Source organism: Laetiporus sulphureus (assembly GCF_001632365.1).
Source record: "Laetiporus sulphureus 93-53 unplaced genomic scaffold LAESUscaffold_29, whole genome shotgun sequence".
In the NCBI taxonomy this organism is placed as follows: Eukaryota; Fungi; Basidiomycota; class Agaricomycetes; order Polyporales; family Laetiporaceae; genus Laetiporus; species Laetiporus sulphureus.
In genome coordinates, this window is record NW_024468538.1 from 39,748 (window position 1) to 59,462 (window position 19,715).

Genomic DNA, 19,715 nt, shown 5'->3' on the forward strand with positions numbered 1-19,715 from the left:
GCCGCTCGGGGCGTCCTCTTTATCACGTTGAATGCATACAGCATCACGTGACCGCGTTTCATGGCGACATCGTCGCGGCTGTGGTTCAGCCTCACGACAAGCCATCATAGTTCCTCCTTTATTCGGCTGTCGCCGCGCACGCAGTGCATTGCGTCGTGCCGGGCGGCGTATGCCCTCAACTTAGCTTAATCGTCTACTCTAGTATTTTCTCTCACCGGCTATCCGACTCCATTACCTCTTACAACCGCCAGCGATTTCGAGGACACCAACATGTCATTGTCACTCTTGGGCCTAATATTCCTATTACTCTTTTTCGTCGCACGTGCGGCTCTTTATGTACGTTGGATTAGTGCTACATGCATACCGCTCTCTAAAGGAGACGTCACAAGGACAGGTTAATCAGCCTCTTTCAGGCTCGACATGCTACGGCGGGCAGCCGTGCACAATTGCTTGGGTAGATGACGGCGAGAGCCCATTATTAAGCGACATCGGTGCTTGTTACGTTGGGCTCTACTACGGGAATGGCGTACGCTTCTCGTCATTCGTGTCTCGTCGTTCATGAGGCTGACTCTACGACGGCGCTTTCAAGGATCTGATCCAGGAAATCGAGCCGGTCAATGTTGCGGAAATACATTCCCTCAGTTTCACGGTCTGTCTCCTCGCATGTTACGCCGTTGTGGCTGGGTCAGCTCAGATTTACCGGTTATCTAGCCCGATTCAGCCGCGGGGTCCGATTCGAGCTTGTAGTACGTGGCCTGACTTGCGTGCTGTCATCATGTTCTTAATTTTCTTTACGTTCATAGCTACGTCAACTTCACCTCCGTGGAGCTCATAATAAACTCTACGTACTACATGCAGTATTCGGTTGACTTCGCGTACGTACAAAGGCATTTCTATCCTGCACTATGTTGAGATACAATCCATGGCCAACCAGTCTGTCGTCGATGTATGGCAACCTCGCGTCCCACGTTGCAAGTGACACTGCCGCAATACCTGTCCCATCGAGCGTTCTCAGCCCCGGTGTCGACTCCGTCTCGTCTACGGCTACGATCACGAACTCGTTCTCGACAACGATCTCGCTGCCGTCCATCTCTGTCGCGACGAGCGTGAGCAGCAATACCGCATCGTCGACGTCCTCTGGGCTGTCCAGGTCATATTCGGCGAGCTCGACTGCATCTGAATCATCACCGTCGACGTCGACTGTCACTTCATCTGCTCTACGGTCTGCACAATGTCCCTCAGGCGCATTGTCTCTCATTGCGATCACGGGCCTTATGTTAACTTGTCTTTTGCATCTGTAGTTTTTTTGCCATCGCTTTGTATTGACTCTTTTCTGATCGGATGGATAGCTTTGGGTGGTCATACGTCGAGTTTTGTCGCACTTACATTCGAATTATTCAGTCGTCCATCATTCGATTGCGTATACCCACGACCCGGTCAATAGCTGTCGCTGTTAATGGACGTTGTTATTGATTAGATATTAAGAATTCGCGCACCCGCTATCGCGTAAGATATTCCTTGGGTTCCTTAGGTGGGTTCTCCGTTCCCCGCCATCGAGAATAAGGCCGAGCACCGAGTGAGGCACGATATCGAGAGGGAGAGAGATCTATTGTAATAATACCTGTGTCCGAGCACCCCCCCCCCTCCCCAAATAGAAGATGGTTCCTGAAGTCGGAGTGCAAGCAATTGAGATCATCTGAAGGCCATCTTGATGGCTCATGAGATGGCTCCAATCATTCATCCATATTCAGCTCTATAAGTACCTTGCTACTCATGTTCCTCGAATTCTGTCATCACGAGCGAAAGTCTTGCTTGAATAACCAGACAAGTCCTTGTACAAATAGCGCTGGGCTACTCTGCAACTTGCAAGAAAGGCGAGACACTTGAGGCCACTTCCGGCTACAAGAAACCATACACTATGGCTATCATCTTTACAGGTCAATCATTACATTAGATCTCGGTATTATTATTAGATGCTTATTTGGAGAAGACCTCAAGGCGGTTTCCGTTTGAGGAAAATGGTCCCATTAATTTGCTGCATGGGAACCAATGAATTTTAATTTGCTCCTGCTACACATGTGGAGGAACTATTCCTGCTATGGTCGATAGAGGGGTAACGTCGTTTGGATTTCGGAATAGATCAGCCTTGAGCTTGAATGTCAGTCCGTGACTGTCCGTCACATTTCACGATTCGCACGCGTCGAAGAAAGTAAGCGCCTGGTGGGCGTACAGATCACATGATCGCGTCGCCGTTGAACTGATGAGGCGCCAAGGCATTGAGCACAGCGACGACCGCTCGCCATGGAATTGGTCGCACACAACATTCTTTCTGGACCAATGCCCTCCAACTCTCGCGATAACGAAGGGGAGCTGACTTCCGCACAACCAATAAAGCTTATGGAAGGCGTGGTACGACGTGTGGTCCTGCATATCCTGGGCAGCTCTGATGTGGCGAGTTCCGGTCGACAGGTCAGACGCGTCAGACGTGCGAATGATGACCTTCGAACTGAATTGTTCGCAGTTTCTCAGCGTGGAGACCACCTTGCGAGAGGTTTCGGCTTCAAGACCATTGACGAGGCGGAGGCGACGATCGCCGCACGTCCAGCGATCTTCAATCGAGCGTTTGTCGAGCAAGCCGAGTCTAAGCTGCTGGACCTCGAGACACAAGTGAAGAAGCACGTTAATTTGGAAATAGAGTCATGCAACGCTCTTCAAGAAGCATCCAGACGAATAGACGAGCTCAAGAAGGAGAACGCGAGGCTGAGTGCTGAGCTAAAGGCGACAAAACGCAAGGACAATGGTGTCAGGCCGCTGCAGGACGTTACGCCCGTAAACGCGCACGGCTCTCATGATACCTCAGTATATGCGCCTTTACCGTCATTGTCCAGCTTGACCGCTGTCAGCTCATCGACAGGCGACCTCGCTTCTATCAAAGCAGAACTACAGGAGCTGCGCAAGAGCTACGATGCGTTACGCCAAGCAAAAGAGCGCAGCGACGCGAAGCATATGGCCGATTATGTGAAGTGGCGGAACTTCAAACAATGGATGTTTGACGAGAAAGAGGCTTCTCTATCGAGCATCCTAGTCGAGGGCAAGACGCCCAACTGGAAACGCATCTTGAAGCTGCGGAAGAAGTATATGAAGATTGGACCTCAGACGGATACACCGGAGTCATCCAAGGCGCCGGAAGCAACTACGAGTGCGCATATATCCTCGCTGAGCGCAAACATATCTTCGTCAGCCACGCATAAACCCTCGCCGAGTACACACGCACCTTCTCCGACCACGCGCATCCCTTCCTTAAGAAGTACATCTTTGCACTCTAAACCACGATTACCGCTGATTAACAGCGCTTTTTAGCGCAAGCAGGTGTAAAGGATCTCGCGGAAAGCGAGCCTCCCATTGGCTCGCTGACGTCCCATCTCATGAAAGCTCAGGACGAGGAGAAACAGGCAGAGTCACCTGCTGCTTTTCCGCCCAAGGCTCCAAAAGCTCTGATCTGTATGCCACCGAAAAGCCAGAAGCGCAAGCTGGACGAAATGTCATCTTCAGAAACGGAAGACGACTCACAGGGTATGGGTCAATTGACATGGGCGCAGATAGCTTCGCTGATTGGGTCCTGAACATGTAGCTCCTTCGCCGATATATGAGACTCAGCCAGGGCTCGTTCGACGCTTCCTGGAGTCGCCCGTCCGCACTAGCAGCAGAAGGAAGAGCGAGCCCACTAAGCCCACTGCTACCGTGTGCAAGTCGCCGAGGAAGCCGCACTCACCGTCAGTCACCTCACCAAGATCCCGCGACCTTGCTCTTGCGGTCAGCCCGCGGAAGCGCGTGAACTCGACGCCGGCCAGGGAAAGCAGTGCGGATAAGGAGAATGCCCATACCCCGAACACGGCATGCAAGCGTCCGGTGGATTACTCGGTATATAAAGGAAGGGGCAGGTATGCCTCCAACGCAAGGTCTGTTTTTGCTTGCATCTGCGACCTCATTCCAGCGCGTTGACGAAACATCGTAGTGCTACCAAGACGATCAACGCAGACTTTAAGATGGACACCGCGCGCAACGCCGGAGTGGAGTTCCAGTTCGACGAGGTCGTGCGGAATAAGGAGTCCAGGAAGCATCTTCACGCTGACGACTGCGAGTGCTGTAGAGGCGTGAGTGACATCTGCATTGCTGGTCGTCATCCAAGCTGATAAGGAACATAGTATTACGAGGGCCTCAACCCAATGCCGCCCCGCCTCCAGCGTCCGTTATGGCGTTCGCCCTCGCCCTCCAAGCGCAAGCACGAGCACGGCCCATCGACCTCCAGCGCACGGACGGTGCTCGCGCCTGACTCGGATGACGAACGACAGCAGGCCATCGAGGAGCACAAGCGCGAAATTTCTCGGCATCGCCAACGGTGGGAACGACCGCTGACCCCACCGGGGTACTGGGAGATCGGGTTCCCGGACACACAGGAGGCCGCGGAGATCAATGCGCGGGCGAGGGAGATGCACGAGCAAAAGCGAGCGCGGATTGAGGCTGAGGCGAGGTACGTGTCTGTCTCGAGGAAAATGGCATGTCTGACATCCTGCTTGCGCAGTCGTGGTGGACGATACAAGAGGCGGTGATTGGGATGGTCAATGCAACTATACATGGGAAAGGTAAGTCAGTTGGAACGGCAGATTGGAATCTCGGGTGCTCTTTCATGTAGTCTGGACATGTTCAGACATATTGCACTGCCATCGCAATTTGCTCTACCTTGCTCGAAGGTCATCATTTCGGACACTGGAAGTACACTCAATGGACATTACATCATCAATTTATATCTCATCTATGCAGTGCGGCATCATCCATTACCTCTTGCATCCCCGCCACCTTTTGTAGGTATCATACTGAATCGTATCGAAGATCGAGGAATTAGCGTGAGTCTCTGCCCAGACGTGAGCAGGCGCAAGATCCTCAGTGGATGGTAATGCGATGATAGGCGCGACCAGAGATGGGCTAACGGTCCGGATGTTACGTTTCCCTCTAACATACTATGAGAGAAGTGAGGGAGACGTACCGTAATGCATGAAGATCAACGAGAGAGGAGCTGGTTGGCTCTGCGGATACGTTGGTTGTCGATGATGTCGCTTCGTGAGACATAGCATTGGGAAGACATACCTCCAGGACCAAGGATCCTTGTTGTGTAGTTAACGGTCTAAAAGCGATGCGTCCTGCAAACCGCCAGCACCAATCCGTTATCGCAAGGAGTAGCTGAGAAGAACACGGTGCTGACCTGGAAGGCGCATCGGATCCTTCACGCGCAGCATGAGGGCAAATAGAGGAAAGTGATTGAGCAGTGCTGTTATTGTGTCCAACGATGCATGAAGCATGATAATCACGAAGTGTACCTAAAACGTCGCTCGTCAGGAGATGCGCAGATACCAGCAATGATTAGATACGGACAGTCGCAAATAGCGCGTAGTATGTCAAAACCGTCGGGTAAAGAAAAGCCACAAGGGTGAAGAGGATCGTTCCCAGGAGTAACTGGTCAAGGTCGTAGTCCCACGAGTCCAGCCGGTTTCGAAGGACGTTGAACCGCTTTCCTGCAGAGACAGATATCCAGACGGACATGCACAAAGCACCACTTGCGAACGTACCGCGGAAGAGATTCCAAAGGGAACCAGCCAGTTGCAGCTCATGCCGGAATGCGGTGGCAGACAGCAGGTAGCAGACATTCAGGTGCAACGTGAGAAGACTGAGCGTGTCAGACAAAAGAGACACGATCATCGTCATGCCACAGCTGCCCATGACACCCGTCATCCAGAACAGCCACGGGAAGTATGGCGCCGCCTCCTGCAGCACTTCTACAGTCACGACACCCGATCAGCAAAGGAAACCCAATGAACGGCGGATGACTCACTCCCCCATACGAAGATAATCCCGAGTAGAGTTTGGCAATAGAATTGGCTCAATTCAGTATTGAGCTTAAGCCCCGCTGGCCAGCTATTCAGCCAGATTAATGCCCGTTGGGCACATTCAACGAGATAGTACTACGACAAATGTTAGCATTTACATCACATGGCGTTCAAGGAAGGAGGACCTGAGTGTAATGTTGTAGCCATTGAGCAAGCGCCAGGTCGTTCTCACACAAGAATGAGCCCAATGCGACACCGATAATGATATCGTTGAGTACGAGCCACAGGCAGTTATAGAACCTGTAGCACGTCACCTTTATATCCCAAAGACAGATGGCTGGGCTTACTTGACATATCGAGAGATCGAGTCCGTCGTACGCCAATTGTGGCCACGATAGATGACAGGTGCCTGCGCCAGCATGAAAGCCCCCTGCTCAAAGCGGATATCGAACTGCTCGACTACTGCGGATTAGAATGCTGCTATGTCTAAGACGGTGAGCGTTACAGACCGGTTGTCGATAAGTTCCTTAGGATCGCCAACATCTGATTCGTGTATGCAGCAGGGTTCCTGTTTGAAGCGATGAGAGGTTGGACGGGCTCTGAAAACGCAGACACATGTGAGACAATGATGCGGCCCTTCGAGGCTCGATCGACGGCATCCGCTAATAATTGTGCAACGTTGAGCTAAACAGCGATATCAGATCGCATAAGACATGGAAAGGCGGATTGGCGCAGACCTGATCAATGACTGCTTGGTTTAACTGAGGACCAGTCTGGAGAGCTGGTCTGGTAAAATCGCAAGTTAGGAAAGCCGGGTTTTGTAGTGAGTCAAGTTGAGCTGTATCTCCGGATATGCGAGACGGAAGGATGTCCATTGCATTGTAATCCAAGGAATAGAATTGCATGGCTTCTCTTCTTGGTCGCTCGTAGTGCACGAAGAGCAAATGACCTTATCAATAGTATGAATAATGTAAAGAGTTTGAAAATTCGACTTCATACGTCGATTCAATTGAGCTACAAGAAAATGAACGACTGGGATCGCATTTAGGCGACGTTCCACAGCCTCTCGAGAGAAAGAACAGCGTCCGAAGACGATCGAATCGGCGGATAGATAGTGCATGGAGCTCCATTCATCATCCAGAAGTGCGGCCTTGAGTACACTTTCTGCATCCTCATCCTAGTTTCAAAAGTACGCATAATGTGATTTGCGCGTGAGTTGCTGAACCATGGCATGATCTCGTACCGTATCGCCATCCAGAACACCCGCTACACATAGCAAGGATTGTTGTCCCCATCCATAGAAATATCCATGAGAGACCAAATGCTGCGGCCAAAAAACCGTCGTAAAGTTGTGCATGGACGAAGACAACATAGAACGAGTTCTTGGCATCAGTATGACAGCGTGCGTTATGTCACGCGTCAGGGTCACGCATCCTGCGCCACAAACGCGTCGCGCACCTCGATGACCGCGCTCGCCCATTCGACCCAACATGATGCTTGAAATAGGTTTTGATGCTGTCCGGCTGTAGTACGCATGCATTCTTTCCTAAATAGAGACATGGTCATAGCTTTGGAAAGCAACTTCTGTTTTCCTTGGATTGACCGAGCATATCGCACACACTCCAGTCTCCGACACGTCACTTTCGAGGACGTTTTATCGCTACTGCCAGCACAGTTGCAATACGATGACAGAGTTCGTATTTTTCACAACGATGCAGAAAAATACATCAGATTAGGGACAGATAGAGAAGTTGTCATCGCCATGCCTCCTCAATACTACAAGCTGGCAGCCATTCCTATTTATCGCGACTGATCCCTCAAGCATCAAGTATCCGGATCAGTGCCGTTCTCCGCTGCGCAATCATACCATACCGAACACGGTGGATAGATTTCCGCTGGCTCATCGCCCGCGTCTCGTAGTAACAAAGCGACCACGCCGTGCGCAAGGACGTCTGTGGCAGTGAAGTTGCGCACCGCGGTACCGTTGTCCGTGTGCGTCCAGAGGTCCTACGCACAACACAGTCAGATAGAAAAGCAGAAGCGACGATAGTCAAACGCGGCGTACGCGGACGGAATACTGCCTGCCAGCTCTGATCCAAGGCGATTCTGTCAGATTGAAGAACAAGTTTGCGGACTCGTTGAGAGTGTTAAGCTGATAGAAGTTGTTTGGCAGCTGTGTCAAATCAATTGCATAAAGGTTATTCACCAGCATGAACACAGTGCCGTTCTCGCTAGGTCCACTCCAGTATTGAGCAGGATAGGAGGAGTTGCTCGTCCAATCAGCCTGCAAACATTGTACATCGGAAGAATAGAGGGGTGTATAGAGACCGACGCACATTGATGCCCCATCTGAAGGGGGAGATGCTCGTGCCGACGACGTTGTCTTGGCTGATCGCTAATATCTCCCTGTTGGACAGGATTTCGATGATCTCTGGAGACGCAGCGGAAAGCTTGAACCAAGGTCGTTCAATATCCATTGCAATGAGCGTCGGAAACAGAGCACTCACATTCGTGCCAATCAACAACGGCGACTTCATCAGAGCCCATGCAGTGAAATGGGACTTGTTTTCCTCATAGGTCAGATCTCCATTTCCACTGCAACTTCTGATTAGGTCCACTGTCAAGCCTGACCGGCTATGTTACGTACACTTCGAGCTGTGCTCATGGAATGGTCTCGTGAGTGTGAGTCGCAGAGTGACATGGTCTAGAGGGAGCGCACGATATCCATATCGTTGTGACCATAGAAGTTGCTGCTCTGGGTGATGAAGGAATCACTGTCGGTAGCACCAGGTAAGCTTTACTAAGACATAAATGATGCAAGAACGCACAAGTTGATTATGCTTGCGATCGAGTCCCAGTTTGCCGCAATGTCACCATCGATCTGCACAACCCGTCAGCCACGAGCAGGACATCATGACGAGTTGCGTTGCACGCTCACCCGCCAGCTGTTGCCCACGGAAGATCCCCATCTACTCACACTGTCAGCGTCGCGAATCCTCATATTAAACAGAAACCTACATCCAAACTTGACTCTACGGAAACAGTAAGTAAGCATCGACTGCCGACGTCATCTATTACTTACCCATCCCCACTCGCACAGGGAGTAGATCAGCGGCTCCTTCCCTGTAGTCACCGATAGGTTGGCGATTGCATCGGCCATGCGTTGGTATTCTAACAGACGAGAGTTAGATTGCACGCTTTGACTATACAACTTACCTACTTCCATACGTTCCCTCGCGTATGATGTCATCAAACGGGACTGCAGAAGGCGCTATCAAACGATATTCGACGGCGGCGATTTTCCCAACTCACTGTAGCAGTTGTCGTATCTAGACGCTTCTCATCAGCTACGAACGCATTCATACCTGAACAAACCTCTTACTTGAGGTAATCGAATCCCCAGTCCTGGAACGTCTGGGCATCGATGGATTCATGATCGAACGATCCCGCATATCCAGCGCAGGTGAACCAGCCGGAATCACCATACTTATGTGTCGTTTGGTTAGTGTTCGCCGTGGAAGATACCAGTTGGCGCACGCACGATGCCAGCCTGACTATAGCGACCACAAACGTTTGTGAGTGTCTTCAGATTTTGCTAACAGATAAGTTTAAGACCAACAATCCCATATCATGCAGTTGTGCTGTCAAATTGTTGAAGCCACTTGGAAACCTCTCGGTATCTGCAACATTCAATGGCGTCGCGCATTGCGATAATAGATAGGAAGGCTACCGACTGGGAACAAGCAGCCCTTCTGCGCTGCGATTCTTCTCGGCCCAGCAGTCATCCAGATTGACGTGGTTATAACCAACATCCTATCCACACGCATGCTTAGCTGGGTAGAATACATGACTGACCTTCATACATACTTGGAGACCGAGCGACTTCATCAAACTCGCTGTCTCAAGGATAATATTTTCATCGATGTTGCACTGTTCCCGGTTAAGCATGGTGTCCTTCGCAGGAGACAGGTGTACGCACGGCATATGCATTCCAGGCTTACGCGGTGCAGACGTCAGAGCAAGTTGCGAAGCTCTGCACAGTTGCTTACTGTTATAACCCAGCGCTAAAGCGAGTAAGATTTGAGGTATTACTCCGTGAATTACGCAACTACACTCACCAGGCAGGCGAGCCACGCCATTATTCAACGCATGGACAACGGTGACGCCTGCGAGAATGCTTGCGACAGTGCCTGCGAGGAACATCATCATCGCTTTAGGCTCAAAAATTGGGCGCAACCTTGCATGGGCTCCACGACTGCGGCCTTATATACTGCCGTAACCTGAGAATCGTCCTCTGTATGTGGCGGATATTATGCTGCTGAACAGCTTCTCAGCATAGGCTGTAGCGCAGATACCGGCCCGCTAGAAGTGGTTCGCGGTGCATGCGTAGCAATGTCTGCATTCCCGTGACGACGTCGTCTGATCGCAGAAGCTTTCAAAAGGCATGATGGCGAGGAGCCCTCTGCCCTCTGAAGGGATTCAATTCATGAGATGCACATTTGAGTAATTTTCCGAGTAACATCCGCTTTGACTGTTCAAGATCTATTGTCCTTGTGGAAGTCCTTTCTCTCCGACCCGAACAGCACCAATACGAGTCGCGAGGCTTTCCCCACGTTGACAGTGAACCATCAACGAGATATCCATGCAAGACTATGATTCGTCAACGAGCAGGGAGACGAGTTGCGTGGTCTGCAAGACGAATGATCAACAGGTTGAAGAGAACACTACATATGTGTATCAGTGTCCGCGATGCTCATAGACAAGCCTCTCGACCGAAGAGAGATGGCATTTGCTAAACTCGAGTCCTGGCATAAAACATCATCTACTCGTCTGCTTGCGTGAAAGGAGACTCTGGGTGTGATAATGATGACTGGGGCCCGTGCAAGCGCCCTTTTGATACCAGGGAAACTCAGAGGCAATCAGATGCCCCAGACGAGCATTCCATGGACAACGAGCTTGCATCACATCGATTCTAAACGTGTATTGTGCGAAATTTACACGACCTGACCCTTCGTGACGTCGATTAGACATACGATGAAGTAAAGCCAATGCACGTACCATGGAGCGAGAAGTTATCTCTGACCTTCTACACGGCCATCGGGGAAAACATAAGCCTGGCCAGAACGTTGGATGAGAAATGTTACCGACAGCGAAAAGTCTGATGTGTATTAATGAGCAAGTGGTAAGCGGATGTCTTCCCATATCTACGGCCGATCGAGCAAGTAGCAACTTGCACACACGAGCGAGCGATGCAAAAGTGATAAAAGTGTTCCGACTATCCGTCGACATTGAACCATGGGGCCCCCTACTCAAAGCCTGTCTGCAAAACATCTCAAAATTACAGAGAGCACCCACACATCACGAGAATATGATGTAGAATGGGAGAATGGTAGGACGTGCTGCGTCAGGTAGCGGTGGATACCACACTGTGAAGGACAATTTGGCGAAGAATTGGAGTAGAGAGGCTGAACACACTCACGGTCTACAACACCGAAGCGACTCTAGGTTGACGCAGGACGTCCCTCCTGGTGTCTAGCTTCAACGTATCGTGCGTTGACCGCAACGATGTGATACGCCACCACGGTGAGCATGGCGAGCGCACCGAGAGAGTTGGCGAGATTGTACAGCTCGTTGTGGGTGATCATAGTGCGCAACGATGGCGAGTATGCTACAGATGGAGACCGACCTCGTAGTAGTGGCTGCCAGGTGTGTGTTTGTGCACGTTTGGCAGCAGCGTCACTGAAGTTCCCTGCGACTTCCGAGACCGCCAACTATCTTCTGCACAAACTTGCTGCGCTCTTCCCGTAAAATCTAGACAAGATGAGGGCAACTGATATTCGACGAAGCGACATGCCTGGGCGTACGTGCCATAAGATCATATACCTTTCCCCCTTTATGCTCATTATGAACCAGCTAAGGCGTATGTGAGTATATTCCATACGTTCATACGCCCGCGTTTCGGAGGCGGCATGCGCCTTGTCGATGTCTCCTTATCGAGAAGGATTCGTGGATGAGGCCCTGCGAAGCATCGTGTGAGTGGATAAGCTTACTGACCCGTTCCTTGATACCAGAACATGTGGTGGGGTGACCGAGAGCTTCCCAAGCAGAAGGGCATAATCCAGTACAGTGCGTAGCTTCTTCTGATCCTATAGGGTGATATACTAACGGATGCGCCCGATTTCGCGTGTCGTTCCTTGTCCGGCCTACCTCCATCTGCGTCTGACTCGTATGTATCGACTTAAACATCCAGGTATGTCGCCGGTGAGGCAGCGTGCCTTGGGCCACATCTTCCGCAACTACCTTTACAACGGCTACCGTCGTCTGTCCGGTCAATTTGGCTATTGGATTATTCCGATCGGCTTTGGTATGTTTTCCGGCTTCTGTCCTGCCATCTATGCCATGCATCTTAGTTTTACCCCCTCTGACGGCTGTCACATTTCTAACTCGTCATTGACTTGTTGCAATGATCCAGGATACGGCGTCTACACATGGGCGAAGCGTTACGACACTTATATCAACAGCAAGGCGGCTCACCTTGCTGGACATGGGGCACACTAGGTGGATGTATCTTATGGTGGCGGTTGCAATAGACTCGTCTGCGGTAACGATCAATAGCCGCCTAAAGGCTTCCTCCTCGGTCCGTAACCTATACTGAGTAACTATGACTAGTAGCAGGTGTGTTCCTCGAGTCATTCCATATAAGAGCAAGGGATTACAGCTTCATGGCTTTCTCGTGTTGTGCTCGTCTTTTGCCACTCTGCGCAACTTCACGTTCAGTCTACATGTGAGGCTATACATGGAACTTTGCGTGTCACGCCTGTCGCGTTCAAGCTATGCAGCAGCCTTAAATGGATCCAGAAGACAGGGTGCGCGTCCTGTTTAGCATTTGCGTTAAAGCGACAGGGTTACCCGTCTCTTGGACAATCCAAAAAGCGCATTACAGCATACTTGTTTTCCTTCTGAGAGTTCCGAATAGAGAGCCTGGGGATGGACGCTTGATCGTTTGTTCGACTCCACAATTACATACGCGCGGCGCCGATTTGAACCAGCCGAGCACATATACGAAGTAGTTGGCTCGTATCTTGCCTTCATCGAGGTAGCTAATTCTTGCCACTGTCCGTATTGGACTTCGCTGAGCCGATTATGGTGCGCAAACGTGTTCTTCATGCTGCACCATGCCCATTTCAATCTGTGCTCTTCTGATATTAATTCAATTCCTCTTATACTTTCAGAAGCAGTATAGAGGTTGATTATCACGCGCCAGCGTCGTGGTCCCAACTCCGAGACCGTCGCCTGCTTGCCTGCATTCTGCAGCTCAGACACTACGAGAACGCTCAGCGTCGCGTCTTATGTCGGCTCCAGTTAGCAGTTCGCGTCCAGAGAGGCTCAAGAACAAGCGCGTTTCCATTGCTTTTTTTACATAAACATGTGGCTGCTTATCTTGACACTACTCAACCAGACCACCACATTAAGCACCATCCTTGACAGCTTGCCATGACGGGCGCGACGTGAGGTCTTTCCACCATCTGTAAGGAATCAACAAAGAATTAGCGAAATTGCCACAGGCCAAAGAAGGCGGCGTTGCGGAGAGGCATAATATGTTAATGTGCGACGGTGGCACGTTCCCTGGTTGCACCCAGCGACAGTGCCTTGTTGTAGTTCCGAGAGTGATAGGTGCTATTTAAGCATCGATATCAAAACGATGAAGAACGTAATGCAGACAGATCGACGGAAACATGATCGAAAGATAAGACTATACTCGCCTAACAACGTTTGGTCTCTTCGGCGATTCCAAAACGTCGATGCCAATCGAACAGAGCATACTGCCATACGTCAGGTGGAACAGGTCTGCGAGAGTGACATCCTAAACGAATGATTGTGATACATCAGTCCGTATTTCACTTCGCTGAGGAATATGCCACTGACATCACCAGCGAGATACTTAGATTTTGAGAGCATCGCTTCATACGCATCCATTTTGACATTCAACTGTTGGAGTAACGCCGAAACAACACGCTCTTCCGTCTGCCCTAGCTTCTTGTTTCTATAAAGCAATGGGCGTATGAGTCAATGCACATGTCAACCAACGTGAATCCGCGCTTACGGCTTGAAGACCTTCTCGAAAGCAAGACCACTCGCGAAGGGATCAAAATTCGTCAACTCGATGCTAGCCGCCTGCTCAAAGAGTGCCGTCCTCTTCAGGTCGGCTGGGCTCGGAATGACGTCGTTTCCCTGCCCGGCATACTTGAGTGCGATGTAGCGCCCAATCGCGCGGCTCTCGAACAGTTGAAAGCCGTCCTCTTCAACGATATACGGCACCTGCCCAAACGGCTGGTTCGCCATGAACGCCGCACTCTTCTGCTCGTCTTTCATAAGGTCGACCTTGACGAGCTCATACGGCACGTTTTTCTCCTTGAGCACGACCGCGACGCGTCGCGTGCATGTCGACATCGGAGAGCCGTGCAACTTGAGCACCATCTTGATATGTGCAGAATGGGGATGTGGAAATGGCGCTAAGACAATGGAGTCCGCTTGAGGGCTATATGCAGTCCGTGATCTAATCAGGTGTCAGCTGCCATGATTCTGCGGCCGCCGTTCGTCAGATATGATAATCATAGGGCGAGTGTTCGTGTGCAGCATTCTTCCTCTAATGTAGCTCGCTGTCCCACGTATTGCAGATCAGAATACGGGCTTTTTGAAAATATGGGAGACTCACCCCTGAGTTCGGAAAGGGTAGGCATATAATGTTGACCCATGCTCATAATTAGAGTTTGCTTACTCCAAGCCGGTGTGGAGGATGACTTCTTTAACAATGGGATGTTTTTGATTCGCCAGTGATGTCCGTTCGAAGAAAGCCGATGTGACGCTCTATGACTATGACACTTGGTCAGTGCTACGCTTTAGCACCTCCTGTGCCCTCATGCTGACTGAGAGCCTGCTCAGATGCACGTCTATGACACGATCTTGGTATGATGCATCATTACGAGGGCCATAGAGCGGTTAGTTTTATTCATGGCCATCTTGCTTCCTTCTGCATGTGACCTGCTTCCACTCGGTACATAAAAGATAGCAACGGATGAGCATTGCGGGAACCTGACTTCTCGTTGTGTGACATTACCCCAATGACAAAGCTCATTGCGATCTGCGGTGCCACAGGAAATCAAGGTCAGTACTCTCTGGTTCCGAACATATATCGTAATGCTCACAAAATATCCGCAGGCGGATCTGTCGCCAGGTTGCTTCTGCAGTACCCAGATCAGTATAGGGTACGGGCTCTGACCAGGAACCCTGAGTCGACAGCAGCGCAAGAACTAGCGAAGCAGGGAGCAGAAGTCGTCAAAGCAGACCTGACCATTCCTTCGGACGTCACAGAGGCATTAAAAGATTGCTGGGGAGTATTTGGCGTCACCAACTTCTACGATCCCGTAAGCAACACAGTGCCGTTGCGCCCATTATTGTCGACCAATTTTCTCATTCTCGGCACAGAAAATCAAGGATGATCCAGGAAGCGAGGAGAGGCAAGGGAAAAACCTCGTCGATGCTGCACTAGCTGCGAACATTCAATGCTTGCTTTGGAGCACACTTCCGAGTTCCAGGAAGATATCTGGCGGTCGTCTTGTTTCACGAATTTATGAAGGTAGGACTTGAGTTCTTGCCTAACGTGAGACTGACGCAGTTGCTGTGCCAAGGGAAGTACCAGGTCGATGACTACATCCGAGAGAAGGGCCTGCCAGCAAGCTTCCTCTACACTGGAAATTTCTACGAGAACATGGTCTACCGTTCCCACATGCAGTATGATCGCGAGAAAGACCTGGTAGAGTTTCGCCAGCCAATCGTGAAGGAGACCACAAAGTGTGAGAACGATTCCAGGAGTTGAGAGCTGATGCAAGAATACTGATCCAAGTCATAGTGGCGATGCTGTACGTCGAGAAAGACCTTTCTGCAGTTGCCAAGGCAGTCTTCGACCAGTGGGAAGAGAAGAAGGATGAACTCAGTCATCAGTACTTGTATGTGACGAACGCGCGAATCGCTCCAATGGATATCGCGGCGAGCGTCAAGAAAGGTAGGGCGACATCTTCAACTGAGACTCTGGTGGCGCTGATATACTTCAATTTATAGTGACAGGCAAGGAATGCACATACACCGTCTTGCCAACGACGGGCGTCCCAGATCGCGACATTATGTTCCAGCTATACAACGAGATGGGAATGTACGGCAAGAAGGAGATTCCGGATGAGAATATATTGAAGCTGGGAGTGAAGTTCCACGATGTGGACGACTTCGTCAGGGAGCGCTTGGCACCACACCTCGGCTTGCCAGTCATACTTTGAGTAGCATGTTAGTGCAGGAAATATAGCGCATGACCTAAATGATGAACGCTGAACGTGCGATATCACGATGGTCACTGTACCATGGTAGTGGCATGATGATGAGTTGCGTGGGGGTTGGCTTAGTCTTTGGCGGCCGGCGTGTTAAGGATCACGTGTGCGCGTCTCAGAAACGCGAGATCAACGCGCAAGTCGACGCGTCTTGATTTCTGCCACAATTACTGCAAGTTCGGAGTGGCTTGCGGACCACTTTTCACATCCTGCCATACTTTGGCAACCACTCAGTGACTGAACTTTCTGATGATGGAGCGAACACTGCGAGACCTCGACAATCCCACGAAGGTATGTTAGGAATGCGTAACGTGGTTTATGCGAAGTTGACATTAAACAGAACTGTGTCTACATCGTCTCTGAAAATGAGTCAGGTGCGTTGACAAGGAAATTGTCAGAAACACGGCGCCTCTCTGTTAACTTCCACTTTCGTGAAGATGAAGAGGATGAACCATTCCCTACGCCGTACTCGCCTCACAGCTGGCGCGATCTACCAAATGGACATGATCTCCGGATGGAAGCGTACCAAAAGGCTTGGACGAGATGTCTGACCAGGGTTCAGGTATATATATGCGCCTCTATCCCCATCTCTACCGCTGACATGACCTAGTCAGTCGTCCGCGCTCTCCATGAACCAGTGGCCGCCGAAGTCGTCAAGCGTGTTTACAATGCTTATTCAGATATACTCCCCGGTCTTCCCTTTGTGGAGCTCCCAGTCATAGCTATATCAGGTACTGTTATCTTTTATCATTATTTGACAATTTCTTACGAATATGAATGCTTTAGCTGAGTCAGGGAGCTTCTCCCTATACACGGAAATTCTACGTCGACTCGAGCATGACGATCCTGGAGCTCCAAGAGAAACCGCGTCTGATGAATTCGGACTATCCACATATGTCAATGAAACCGTGCAGGTGCACCTATACCCTGCCGACTGTCCAAACCTCATGACGGCCATGAAAGCCATTGTGACTGGTTTTGTGGACCAGCACGATGGCCCTGAACGTGCGGACTTTCTCTCAACATGTGCCTTTCCATTAGTGACTTCATGTAATTAGTATTCGTTGATAGGCAGCATGAAGCGCAGGCCTGCAACGTCTCTCGCCACTTACGATATCAACCTACTGGGGGCGTGGTATGATGCCTTGGGTAAGGACACACGATCATCATCCTTTACGCTCTCTCACTTCTGCTGGTAGGAACCACACCCCACCTCGTTATCGTCTTGCACGATTTCGAGCAGTATGACCCCGTTGTCATGCAGGACGTGTTTTATATCTGTAGGTAGGACATCGGAGCGACGTTCCATTTCGAACTCACTGACGCTGGCATCCAGTCTACACATCCCACGACTTCCGATAGTCTTCATCCTCGGTCTTTCCTCCCCGCCTTTTCCATCGTACGTCCACGCGACATACCCTCGTTCCACCTTGGCTCTTCTTCGGATGCGGACAATCTCCGCACCGTCTGGATGGGTCATCGTCGAAGAGTTGATCAATAAAGTATGATTTGTTGCCGTTCTTCAGTCCGGCTCCATTATAATGACCTTGCCAGATCTTTTTTGATGCGGGATTCCAGCCGGATGTAATGATAGGCCCAGGAACAACGCAGTTCATTGCCGACTTCGCGTCCCGGAACACTGCCTCGCTCGATGCTCTGCTGACCATGTTACAGGTTCGTATTCATCACTCGCCCTTGAGTATGGCTATGTTATTTACGGCGTATGGAGTAGATAGCCCACATGAAGCACTTCGCCGAACCTCTCACGGCTCTCACGCATTCTTCACTGCTTGGCAGTCACAACACAGCTACTGCCGCCGAAAGACTTGCCCATCCGTCCTGTCGCCCTTTCCTGGAGGCCCTACGCGCGCGACTCGCTATTGTGGACCCTGAAGTTGAAGAGGCAGATTCCCAGGTTTTGCTCGAAACTGTCGATGCTGCGCGAGAGAGCTTCTACAGGAATGCCTGCAGAGTGCGTATGGGCCTCCACATGACACGAATTGTCCGGAAGGTTGGCCTGGAGGCAGGCACATTCAGTGCGCTAGCGGGTAAGAGGGAAGAAGACGCAGATGGTCTGGCCTTCGCAAATGCGGTGCTGAGAGGACGTGCGAGCCGGGACGTGCGGTTTCAGGGGCTCGTTTTGAAGTGAGTCTACACCTCATACAGCGTGGCCGCTCACCAATCCCTTCTCATTTCAGAAAGCTGTCCTCAAACTCTCTGCGAATTCTTATTGAGGAACTTTGCGCGTTCTTCCAATCACTTCGGGACTCTGACGCCCTTGTCCTTCCCGAACATGAGGAGGCGCTCGTCTGGCTGGAAGGTGCGCTCGCGGAACTGCCGCCAGAACAAGAGGAGATGAATGACGACGACGCGCGGATGAGTATGGTGGACGCGGAAGAGATCACATCAGCTCGAAGAGACCCTGCGGTCGTACAGATTGCAGAGGCGCTAGGGGAGTGGCTCGTAAATTACCTTGAGTACGTCCCTCTTTCACCTCTTGCCAGAGCTTGTATACTCATCATTCCCGTAGAGGATGTTTCGTCCGGCTAGATGAAGGCCCGCTGTGGGATATCTGGTACACCGGGCTGACGCCTTTCCCGGACGAGGTGCGTTAGACAAGCAATGTTCTTTCATGCTTGCTCATTGACAGCAATTTCTCACTTCTGCTGTGCGCACAGCTTATTAACCCTGTCCCTCGAGCGACAATAGTCTCGGCTCTCGTGCATCCTTACGATTTCGCGCGAGCTCACACAGACCTTGTCAATGCCACCCACAATGCTCCTCCCGCACATGACGCTCCGAACGTGAAGCCCACCTATGACCACGATGCCTCTGAAGAAGAGTACGGCGACGAAACGGAGCAGGTGCCCGCGCTTTGGCAGCTTCCCGACACGACGATTCTCTTCCGACGCTATCTTGAGGCAGGGCGGCTCATCAATGCATACGATTGGTACGAGGCGTTTGCGCAGGTCCTAGACAACCAGAAGCGGCACCTGTGCCTACAGGCGAGAGTGCAAGCAGAAAGTCGTGCGAGTGGAAAAGGGAAAGGCAGGGCGCGTGCTATGCCTATCGCCAATGCAGATGATGAGGATGAAGGTAACGATGAGGATGTGGAGGATGAAGAAAGTGGAGACGAGGAACAGGCAGAGGCATGGCAACTCGAGTTGCAGGCACGCTTCATCCGCGCTTTGCATACGCTCGACTTGCTCGGGCTTATCAAGCATACTGGCCGTAAGGCAGATCATGTCATGCGGACGGTATGGGATGTTGTCGATGTCTGATTTGACATAACTGTCGATAGCTTGTTTTGCTTTCGCTGGAAATGATGATGAATAGGGCTGTCTTGGGATTACGGACATCACTGAGGTCTTCTATGCCGGATGTAACCATTTTATCGAATATATAGCCCTGGGTGATCCCAAGATGCGACACCGGTATGCATCGATAGTAGCAG

The 19,715-nt window shown here is 51.0% G+C and overlaps 8 protein-coding genes across 8 annotated transcripts; 5 read left to right on the plus strand and 3 right to left on the minus strand.

Annotated features, from left to right (window-relative positions):
• Positions 1-89: 89 nt before the first annotated feature.
• LAESUDRAFT_727448 (uncharacterized protein) lies at positions 90-1,494 on the plus strand. The gene is made up of 6 exons (XM_040909224.1): positions 90-336; positions 395-526; positions 590-649; positions 712-746; positions 804-875; positions 935-1,494. The coding sequence occupies exons 1-6, from the start codon at positions 271-273 to the stop codon at positions 1,299-1,301; spliced, it is 732 nt and encodes a 243-aa protein (XP_040762615.1). The 5' UTR covers positions 90-270; the 3' UTR covers positions 1,302-1,494.
• Positions 1,495-2,293: 799 nt separating this feature from the next.
• On the plus strand, positions 2,294-4,931 carry LAESUDRAFT_727450 (uncharacterized protein). Its single transcript, XM_040909225.1, has 7 exons — positions 2,294-2,409; positions 2,470-3,307; positions 3,361-3,573; positions 3,632-3,959; positions 4,016-4,154; positions 4,206-4,531; positions 4,583-4,931. Exons 1-7 carry the CDS (start codon positions 2,302-2,304, stop codon positions 4,608-4,610), a joined length of 1,980 nt encoding a protein of 659 aa, XP_040762616.1. The 5' UTR covers positions 2,294-2,301; the 3' UTR covers positions 4,611-4,931.
• On the minus strand, positions 4,733-7,209 carry LAESUDRAFT_245435 (Gpi1-domain-containing protein). Its single transcript, XM_040901721.1, has 12 exons — positions 6,882-7,209; positions 6,620-6,831; positions 6,392-6,566; positions 6,230-6,341; positions 6,068-6,182; positions 5,888-6,017; positions 5,625-5,831; positions 5,431-5,570; positions 5,261-5,375; positions 5,146-5,198; positions 5,045-5,084; positions 4,733-4,983 (listed from the first exon to the last, which is right to left on the minus strand). Exons 1-12 carry the CDS (start codon positions 7,000-7,002, stop codon positions 4,829-4,831), a joined length of 1,575 nt encoding a protein of 524 aa, XP_040762617.1. The 5' UTR covers positions 7,003-7,209; the 3' UTR covers positions 4,733-4,828.
• A 360-nt stretch (positions 7,210-7,569) lies between these two features.
• On the minus strand, positions 7,570-10,325 carry LAESUDRAFT_702797 (glycoside hydrolase family 27 protein). The gene is made up of 21 exons (XM_040906499.1): positions 10,001-10,325; positions 9,932-9,946; positions 9,862-9,878; positions 9,750-9,812; positions 9,617-9,695; positions 9,502-9,562; positions 9,424-9,436; positions 9,265-9,368; positions 9,195-9,211; positions 9,103-9,141; positions 8,965-9,053; positions 8,901-8,914; positions 8,821-8,851; positions 8,711-8,763; positions 8,602-8,656; positions 8,530-8,537; positions 8,390-8,477; positions 8,219-8,332; positions 8,089-8,166; positions 7,948-8,034; positions 7,570-7,889 (listed from the first exon to the last, which is right to left on the minus strand). The coding sequence occupies exons 1-21, from the start codon at positions 10,089-10,091 to the stop codon at positions 7,707-7,709; spliced, it is 1,299 nt and encodes a 432-aa protein (XP_040762618.1). The 5' UTR covers positions 10,092-10,325; the 3' UTR covers positions 7,570-7,706.
• Positions 10,326-11,648: 1,323 nt separating this feature from the next.
• LAESUDRAFT_727454 (uncharacterized protein) lies at positions 11,649-12,642 on the plus strand. Its single transcript, XM_040909226.1, has 5 exons — positions 11,649-11,742; positions 11,796-11,806; positions 11,954-12,008; positions 12,133-12,246; positions 12,355-12,642. The coding sequence occupies exons 1-5, from the start codon at positions 11,703-11,705 to the stop codon at positions 12,438-12,440; spliced, it is 306 nt and encodes a 101-aa protein (XP_040762619.1). The 5' UTR covers positions 11,649-11,702; the 3' UTR covers positions 12,441-12,642.
• A 674-nt stretch (positions 12,643-13,316) lies between these two features.
• Positions 13,317-14,371, minus strand: LAESUDRAFT_744096 (glutathione transferase). The gene is made up of 4 exons (XM_040911293.1): positions 13,987-14,371; positions 13,809-13,926; positions 13,646-13,746; positions 13,317-13,408 (listed from the first exon to the last, which is right to left on the minus strand). Exons 1-4 carry the CDS (start codon positions 14,358-14,360, stop codon positions 13,351-13,353), a joined length of 651 nt encoding a protein of 216 aa, XP_040762620.1. The 5' UTR covers positions 14,361-14,371; the 3' UTR covers positions 13,317-13,350.
• A 633-nt stretch (positions 14,372-15,004) lies between these two features.
• On the plus strand, positions 15,005-16,271 carry LAESUDRAFT_813777 (NAD(P)-binding protein; the record flags this gene model as incomplete). Its single annotated transcript, XM_040914519.1, has 6 exons — positions 15,005-15,047; positions 15,102-15,307; positions 15,369-15,519; positions 15,572-15,736; positions 15,793-15,945; positions 16,002-16,271. 6 exons carry the CDS (start codon positions 15,005-15,007, stop codon positions 16,211-16,213), a joined length of 930 nt encoding a protein of 309 aa, XP_040762621.1. The 3' UTR covers positions 16,214-16,271.
• Positions 16,272-16,513: 242 nt separating this feature from the next.
• LAESUDRAFT_813778 (uncharacterized protein) lies at positions 16,514-19,542 on the plus strand (the record flags this gene model as incomplete). The annotated part of the gene is made up of 13 exons (XM_040914520.1): positions 16,514-16,552; positions 16,602-16,635; positions 16,699-16,823; positions 16,872-16,992; positions 17,048-17,266; positions 17,333-17,410; positions 17,461-17,545; positions 17,598-17,763; positions 17,816-17,935; positions 17,994-18,406; positions 18,460-18,738; positions 18,792-18,867; positions 18,940-19,542. 13 exons carry the CDS (start codon positions 16,514-16,516, stop codon positions 19,540-19,542), a joined length of 2,358 nt encoding a protein of 785 aa, XP_040762622.1.
• Positions 19,543-19,715: the final 173 nt, after the last annotated feature.